The following is an 8299-nucleotide window of genomic DNA, read 5'->3' as shown; positions in this document are numbered from 1 at the left end:
ATGGGAATATTGTAGGGAGAACCCAACATGAAGGTTAGGACAATTATCAGGACCGTTAAGGCGTTGTATGGAGGTTATGTGATAACTTATGGTAAAGCTTGGAGGGCTAAGCAGCAAGCATGGAATATGATATATGGGGACTGGGAGGATGGGTATGAGCAGCTATCAGTACTTTTCAATGCAATCAAAGCGGTGAATCTAGACATGCATTATGAGTACATCCCAAAACCAAATGCATGGAAGGATGGGAGGTAGATATTCTTCCATGCTTTCTTGTGCTTCCCTTAGTGTGTCGAGGCCTTTAGGCACTATCGTCCCATCTTCTCCATTGATGGTATGTTCTTGATTGGCAAATACTGGGGCACACTTCTTATAGCCATATCATGTGACATGAACAATAAGTTGGTTCCTTTGGCATTTGCTTTGGTTGAGAAGGAGAACAATAATAGTTGGAGATAGTTCTTGAGGCTAGTCTGGATACATGTGGTTGTGCCTGGTAGTGAGGTTGGCATCATATCTGATAGGCACCAAGGCATACTTAATGCCATGCTAGAGCAGATAGAGGGGTATGCACCTTTGCACCATCATTGGTGTACTCGGCACCTTGCCAAGAATCTACTCTAGAAGGATGGTGTGAAGGATAACTTTGATCTGTTCTAGGAGGCTGCTCAACAACTTGAGGACAAGTACTTTCAGAAAAGGTTAGAGCAGGTCAGAATCACATCAAATGCAGGCTCACAGGTTTGATGAGGGATTTGAAGAAATGGACGAGAGCTCACGATGCCGGTGGATGGAGGTACGAGTTTTAGTGCAGCAACATGGTGGAGTCATTCAATAAGTTGCTATTGGGGATACATGGTATGCCCGTGAATGCAATCATTCAATTCACCTTCTACAAGCTTGTTGCCTGGTTCAACGATAGACACGCCCATGCATTGAAGTTGCGAAGTGGTTAGGAATTCAGTACAACAGATGGAGTTGAGGAACTGGTCAGGAATTAACTAGTACTCCATACTAGATTAGTAGCATCCTCATTTTTCAATGTCCACCACAATCTTACTGTGAATTTTGTTGCAGGGCAATACCCTCAAATGCTCAGTTGAAGACATTGAGCGCTTTCGTCCAAGAGTCAGGGACGACGACACGCGTAGCTTCCTAGATGTAAGATTCAAAATATTCTTTGAAATATATTATTAATACGTTAAATTCTTTCAGTTAACATTATTTTGTACAATAGAGACTATCACATCGGCTACACCATGCGACTGTTCGTTGTGGTTGTAGGACAACCACGATGCAAGACGTGCACGTTCCTTCCATAGGCAGAGGAGGCTTAGGTTCATCTAGCCAAGCACCTATAGGGTCCATAGGCATTGTGTACGAGGACGAGGACAAGGACGACGATGAGGTGGACTAGAGGCATGAGGAGCTTAGCCCATCTTAGCTTTAGGACGCTCCCTCGACTCAGCCTACACAACCTTCAGGCACTAGGCAACGCTGTTCACCTGACCCTTACACTCCAGGCACCGTCGCTCTTGGTCACAATGGTAAGGGTAAGACTAGGAGGTAGTGAGGGTTTGTGGTAGATGTTATTATGTAGTATTATGGACTTTGTGGACTTTTATTATGAACTATTGTGGACTATATGGACTATTATTATCGAATATGAACTACTATGGACTATAATTATGGACTGTGTAGACTATTAATATGCTCATGTATATGGTTTTAGATGAATGTGGCATATATTTGTATGTTTGTACATGTTGTATTGAGGTTAAATATTCATCTCATATTTGTGTATGGATGGCATAAAAAATAGGGGAAATTATGGCGAAATTTTCTGCCTAAAGTACGTATTAATTAACAACATCAGTTTTTTCTGGTTCAAAATAGTGATTGATGTTTGAAATCGAATAGGCTTTTTAGTCATGGAATCTAGGGGAAATAGCCTTTACAGTGATTTGTCATGTCACCGTCGAATAGACTTTTCAGTATCCTTCAAAATAGTGATTGAAGTATGAAATCAAATAGGCTTTTTAGTCATGGAATCTGGGCTCTCCAGTGTCCTACCATGTAGGCTTTTCAGTGATTCTGAGTAGACTTTTCAGGAGCATTTATAGCACAATACAACAGCTAGCAAACCTGCCTCCGCCTATATATATGCGTTCTAGGATGCATTGCTAACTAAAAGGAAAACCAAACTAGTATTCGGTTTCGTTGGAGTAGGAATGTCTGGAGGGTCATCTAGAGGAAAGGGTTTTAGGAGTGGGAGAGGAAAGGGGGGGGGGGGGGCAAAGGGAACTCCCATTGTGTGGGAGGGGTCTCTTGGGCCTAATTTCTTTGAGGAACTAGTGTATCAGTTTCCCCCAAGAGCAAGAGTGATTTCACTAAAGAGTGCCCTCTCGGAGGATACGATAACAGGAAGGAAGATTGGCCAAAATGCATGCATGATGAGGACTGCTTAGTGCAGATGTTCATCGAGGAGATCGACGGAGGTTGTCGCTTCTTCAAATGCCCATGAGCATGGGTAATTGCTATTACATTTCGTTTGTTAAATATGTTTCTCAAATACCCTTACAACTCATAGGACATACTTATTGTAGTCTTCCAAGTCCGAAGAAACCATGGGTTCACTAGGTGGGTCGATCCTCGACTAATTTATCCACATCAGTAGTACATCTACTACCTGTAGGACCAAATCTTCGATCTACAAAGGCGACGACAATAACAATGGTGCAAGTTCACAGGAGACACTCTGCAATGATCCATATTGCACTTGCCCTAATCACAAGAAACAAGGGGCCTCCGCCATCACCCCTGCCACCACCACCACCAACAATGGGACGCTACTGTGGAGAAGGTGCAACATAATTTGCTATGTGGCCACACTACTAGGACGACCCTATCTTATTCGCATGGCACATCCATGTGTTTGTTATTTGGTTTAATTACCTAAGGCATGTTAGGTTTAGTCGAAGGAACTATGTACCCTTGTTTGATATATGTTCTCACATGTCATTTCTTGTGCTTGTTGTTCGCTTCAATTACCTAAGGTATGTTAGGTTTAGTTTAGGACCTATGTACCCTAGTTCGGTACATGTTCTCACATGCTATTTCATGTGTTTTGTGTATTTAATTATATAATGTCCTACTTTGTTAGGTTTTGTTTGCAGCACGTGATCACATTTCACTACGCCTGCAATATTAAACTGAATATTATGACCACAAATAATAAAAACAACTACATAATAAAAAATCCAATACTATGACACATTAAACAACAAAATAATACTAGAAGTATGTGCCGATAAACTAAATAACATAGTACATGACCTAAGCATGCCCATACTTAAAGTGCATTACATGACAACACAGTGAAAAGTTGAACAGTGGACAACATTGTTCATCAATAAATCATAGAACTAGCAAGTAATGGAGACTACTAAGTGCAACGAGGCCGCTTTCCCTTCCTCAGGGCATCGGGATTCTCCTCCATCGCTGCTTTCGCTCGGCGTGCACGCTCAAGCTTCTTCTCCCTCTCCTCCCTGTACGTAGCAACACGCCTCCTTTCCCCCTCTTCCTTGTGCTCCTTTTTTGTAGCCTCCTCTCCGCGTCTCTTCTCTATCATCTCCTTGTCCTCTGCCTCCCACCGCAATAGTTTCTGCATCCATTCATTGTCTTCAGGCTTGATCTCAGTGTCGATCCACCGCTCAAAATCATAGAGCGGTGGAGGGATCTGCAAAAAATGCAATTGTTAGAAAACAAAAAAAATCATGCAAGATATTATATGACACAAACATCAATTCATCACCATCTTGTTAATGCGGCGCTGACAAAGTGTAGGCTCAAACACAAAATTAGAACACGTGCAATACCTCTGCATATGCATGTCCTCTTCATCGGACTTGGCTACCTTGCAAGGATCGCCGCAAAAGCACATGGGCACTAGAACACCACTAGGCAGAGGCAATGGGTGGAAGGCATTTTCGGTCATCTGGCCATAACTACAATTTAGCCATTTTCGTTCTAAGAACCGAAAGCAATTAACATTAAACCCTACACCAAGGGTTTTCCATCTGATCCATAACAATGAACCCATATCATAACAACGTGCGTTGAGGTTACCTTGGTTTGGTAACTTTTCCACTCCTTGACATCCTACGGTTGTATAATATAAATATTAAAATTGCATGAAACCCGAAGTAATGACGATTCTTAAGTTGAAAAATCTGACTAATATATATCGAATCGATTTGAAAAAAAAAACTAGGAGGGAGTGAGGATACCTTGCTCTCAAAGATCTATGGATCAAATCAAACTTTTCAAGGTCCAATATGCCGATTCGTGAGGCAGGGCGAAGTGGGGAGAGAAAAAACCCGAGATGGAGGAGAAAGAAGAGGAAGAAGCCTCAGGCAGGAAGGTTGGGCGCTGGGTTAAAACACCACCTCGGCGCCATAGATCTTGGCACCGTTTTCGGTGCCAATAACCATGGCGCCAAGCTTGGCGCCAATAACCACGGCGTCAAGCTTGGCGCCAAGATCTAAGGCGCCAAGGTGCCTGCCAAGTCACCGCCATGTCTATGCCGAGCCCAAGACCTAGGCACCAAAATCTATGGCGCCAAGACGTGTAAGCTCGGCGCCACCAATGATGGTGTCGAACTAAGGGTACAGATTTTGAAAGCATACCTCTAGGGGCATATTTGTGATTTTTTTTCAAAAAAAAAACCTAAAAACAAAAAAAAAATTCGGGACCCATGGCCGCCATCCTCACGTTCGCATCACGGGCTCCCCTCCGTCCTCCCGCACCGCTGCCACCCTAGCCTCCACATCGCCTCTCCTCCCCCTCCCACGACGCCAACAACGACGGTGGCGCAATCCATGGTACCCATCCCAACTGCCTCCGTCATTTGCGATTCATGGCACCCGTCTCCACTGCCTCCATCGATCGCGGGTAGGAAAGGGACTCCACTGCCTTCATTGGTTGCGATCCGTGGCACCCGTTTCAACGCACCCACCATGGACATCCTCTGCCCGCCTTCGGCCACGAGCGAGCGCGAGATCCCCGCGACGGACCTCCTCCCACACGCTGCAAGAGGGAGCGGAGGAGTGCGCGGATCCGGGGGAGACCTGAATCTTGTGATGCCATCGCCTCAGCAGGGTACATGTCCGTTCTCTTGTTCTAGACGCAAGCAGCAGATGGCCAGTAGAGTTTGCTGCGTCCGTCTCACGATGGAGAAAATGCCCGCAGTTGAGGACGCCGCGGCCGGTATCGCGATGCCATCTCCATCTTCCCCATGACCGGCATCTCTGTCTTCCCCGCAGCCGGCATCTCTGTCTTCCCTGTAGCCGGCAACCGAGTGGAAGAGCGCGGCCCTCTTGGCGGCGACGCATGCTCCTCCCTGCTCCTGCCCCCGGTAGTTCGGATGGCCGGTGCACCCACGCCGCGCTTGAGTTCGCCCGCCGCGGTGAGTCTCTCGTGGAGAGCTCTGCTTCATCTCCGAAGAGGTCGTACGCTCTACTCCCTTTGCTTCCCTGTTCTTTTCCTCATTTCTTTGAGTTTGGGATTTTTTTAGTTCTCCGGAGTGACATGCGGCGTGGCGCGCCTGGCCAGCCTTAACAACACGCACCTTAACAAGATGCACACCATCACCTTGGGAGGAGTTCAAGAAGAAGCAGGAGGTACGCCCGCACTTTATTTGCAGTAAAAGATACTCATGTTTACAGCTTGCTTGATACTCATGTTTACAGCTTGCTTTCGTTCTTGCACTCCAATATTCAGTGTATCAACATGCTCCCGTAGCACTGATTACTGAGTCACTTGCCTTGTGTTCGTGATACTAACTTGCTCATTGAAAGTCAAGATCAAATTTTCTCATGTTAGTTTATGTTCTGATAATGTTTTTTGGTAGATATAATCTCAAATCATGAATTCTGAACTTTTGGATGAATATCTCGAATGCATAGAGATGCTTTATCTATAATATCTTGAATGCACAGATGCTTTATCTATAATGTGCTTATAAGAATGAACAAGTTCCTTGCAAAACTTAATAAATTAGACTGGAAATCTAAGCAAAAACTGAATGCACAAATGCCAATCCTTCGAGCTCCACCCAAATGGTATTGAGGGTTAAAAGTTTGATTGTATGGAAGAATTGACTGAAGGCGGGGATGCATGGCTTCCGGTGGATAGGAGCCGGAGGCATGCGACTGCGGCTCTGGAGTGTGGCAACGGTGGTGCGGGAAGCGGGAGCGCAAGGCGGCGACGGCGGGGGCAGTGTTGCACGGCAGAAGAGCAGCAACGGCGAGGGGAATGCCTCAATGCATGGTAAGTATTTTGAGGCCTAAGATGTTCATATATATATATATATATATATATATATATATATATTTGCAATTTGCAAATGTTTGTGTACATAGCTTGGATCTATCATATTTGATGGTGTACAAAGCGAGATCATGGGTTCACTTCAAAGAATTCTTGGTAGTTTGCTTGTGCTTGCTTTGCTATTTCAATCTAAAGATCAGGCTTGGTTTATTTTCTTACCATGTGGGTTCCTTTTTATACCAGGATCAGTTTGGGCCTTACTTGGGAGATGTTGAATGTCACTAGTACCTTTCAAAGGTATGGTTTCTCAACTGGAAATAATTGTATATTTAATGTGTTAAGAGTTTTAAGGCAAATAAATAATAAATATTTGTAGATAACTACAATTCTGTAATTAGTAAATTTCAAACTCCAGAACCAAAAATATGACAATTTTGTATGCTACAATCTGAAGACTCTTGAAAGTTGTTGTACTAATGTTTGATCCATTCATCTCCATTTTACAGAGTATTACTAAATCAACTGGGAGGACAGGGACTATGGCTGTTTATCCCAAGGAATTAATCCATTCAAACAGGTTGCCTATTATCATAATTCAGAAAATGATATATGTCCATCTTTATCTACTGATGAAATCAATTGGCTAACTGTATTGATTAGCCTCTATTTTGTGTAAATGAGTAAAGCTAACTTGTACTACTTGCCAAAAACCTTTGTTTCATGAAGAGAAAACATTTGATATGGATAGAGTTAGAAATTAAAGTTTCAGGTGCAAGAGTCAGATAATGATTTGCTGACATTTGTTTATTATGATTATACATAAAACTGCACTGAATTGACTGAGCATGGCAAATTTTTAATATTGTGATAACCTTACAGCCTCCATCTTTAATAGGTCCATGGGAAATGCTAAGTCTTATGCATCAAGCTATCATTTGATTGTTTTAATTTGCATGTTTGGATGTTGCCATAGGGATTTTAAGACAAAATTACTTAACAGGGCTGGAAGCAGTTTTCCCTTCGGGAGGAAGAAGGGGATGGGGAGGGTGAGGTTGACGGGCGGGGCCCATCGGTAGTGGCATTCATTATGCATACCTTTAATAGTTAGTCGTCATAAAAGCTATATTGTCATATTCCTTGATTAAACTGACATTGGTCATTTGTGTTTAGAGGTGCTGGTTATGTGCCTATGTCAATCGAGCTTCATATTTTCACAACATCTCTCCGATGCTGTTGTTCAGATTAATCATGTTCTGAAACTATACATCCTTATAGTGTATCATATTCTGGTGAGTAACTCTTCTTCTATTTTCAGTTATCTTGCTTCTTCAACTATTAAGCCAGAGTCACAATGAGCGACCAAACTAATGAAAAATGTCCACTTTGCTTGAACAAGATGGATTTGACAGATAAACAACTGAAGCCATGTAAATGTGGATATGTGGTGAACATCCAAGGCTTTACTGCTTGAGTACCATCGTGGTGTGCAGACAATTTTTTTTATGTTTTTTCCATGGTCTTTATTTGGATGTAGTTCATATCTTATATTTGCTAAGACACTTCTCAATAATTGTAAAACTACATTATCATAAAGTAATTATTTTGTATGATTATATTTTCATTTCTCATGCTAAAAAATGGGTAATAAACACCTGTAGTTATGTGTTCTCTTCGTGGTTTGTGAAGCTCATTTTGTATTTTTCGACAATGGGAAAGACCGAGAGATGTCAGTATTCCTCTTGTTTAGTAAATATTACTGATGCAGTTTGTCGTGCCTGCAGTGGAGGCCTGTTTGCTTGGTTACAAGGCCAAAGGGATTTTTTCCTTTTCTTTTAGGGACAAAGGAGGGGGCTTAAGAAGGGGTTAAACTCCAAACAAGACCGAAACAAAACTCACGCATCTAAAATAAAATGAAGCGCACCAAATTAATTTTGAAATATGCCTTTGAAAGGGATGTGGTTGAATGTTG

At 42.8% G+C, this 8299-nt stretch overlaps 1 protein-coding gene across 16 annotated transcripts; it reads left to right on the top strand.

The window, feature by feature from the left end:
- Window positions 1–4783: 4783 nt before the first annotated feature.
- Window positions 4784–8041, top strand: LOC136505556 (uncharacterized). Of its 16 annotated transcripts, XR_010771239.1 has the most exons (9): window positions 4784–5160; window positions 5325–5467; window positions 5576–5681; window positions 6156–6330; window positions 6574–6627; window positions 6837–6907; window positions 7331–7402; window positions 7501–7619; window positions 7727–8041. XR_010771239.1 is itself a non-coding variant. In XM_066500731.1 (7 exons), the coding sequence occupies exons 1-6, from the start codon at window positions 4881–4883 to the stop codon at window positions 6892–6894; spliced, it is 816 nt and encodes a 271-aa protein (XP_066356828.1). In that variant the 5' UTR covers window positions 4784–4880; the 3' UTR covers window positions 6895–6907; window positions 7646–8041. The 16 variants fall into 16 exon arrangements, 2 of the variants coding, with proteins under 2 accessions (XP_066356828.1, XP_066356827.1); XR_010771244.1 differs by lacking the exon at window positions 7331–7402 and having other exon boundaries at window positions 6196–6330; XR_010771243.1 differs by having other exon boundaries at window positions 6196–6330; window positions 7331–7619.
- Window positions 8042–8299: the final 258 nt, after the last annotated feature.

Source organism: Miscanthus floridulus, chromosome 14 (genome assembly GCF_019320115.1).
Source record: "Miscanthus floridulus cultivar M001 chromosome 14, ASM1932011v1, whole genome shotgun sequence".
Taxonomy (NCBI): Eukaryota; Viridiplantae; Streptophyta; class Magnoliopsida; order Poales; family Poaceae; genus Miscanthus; species Miscanthus floridulus.
This window is presented reverse-complemented; position numbering and strand designations above follow the sequence as displayed.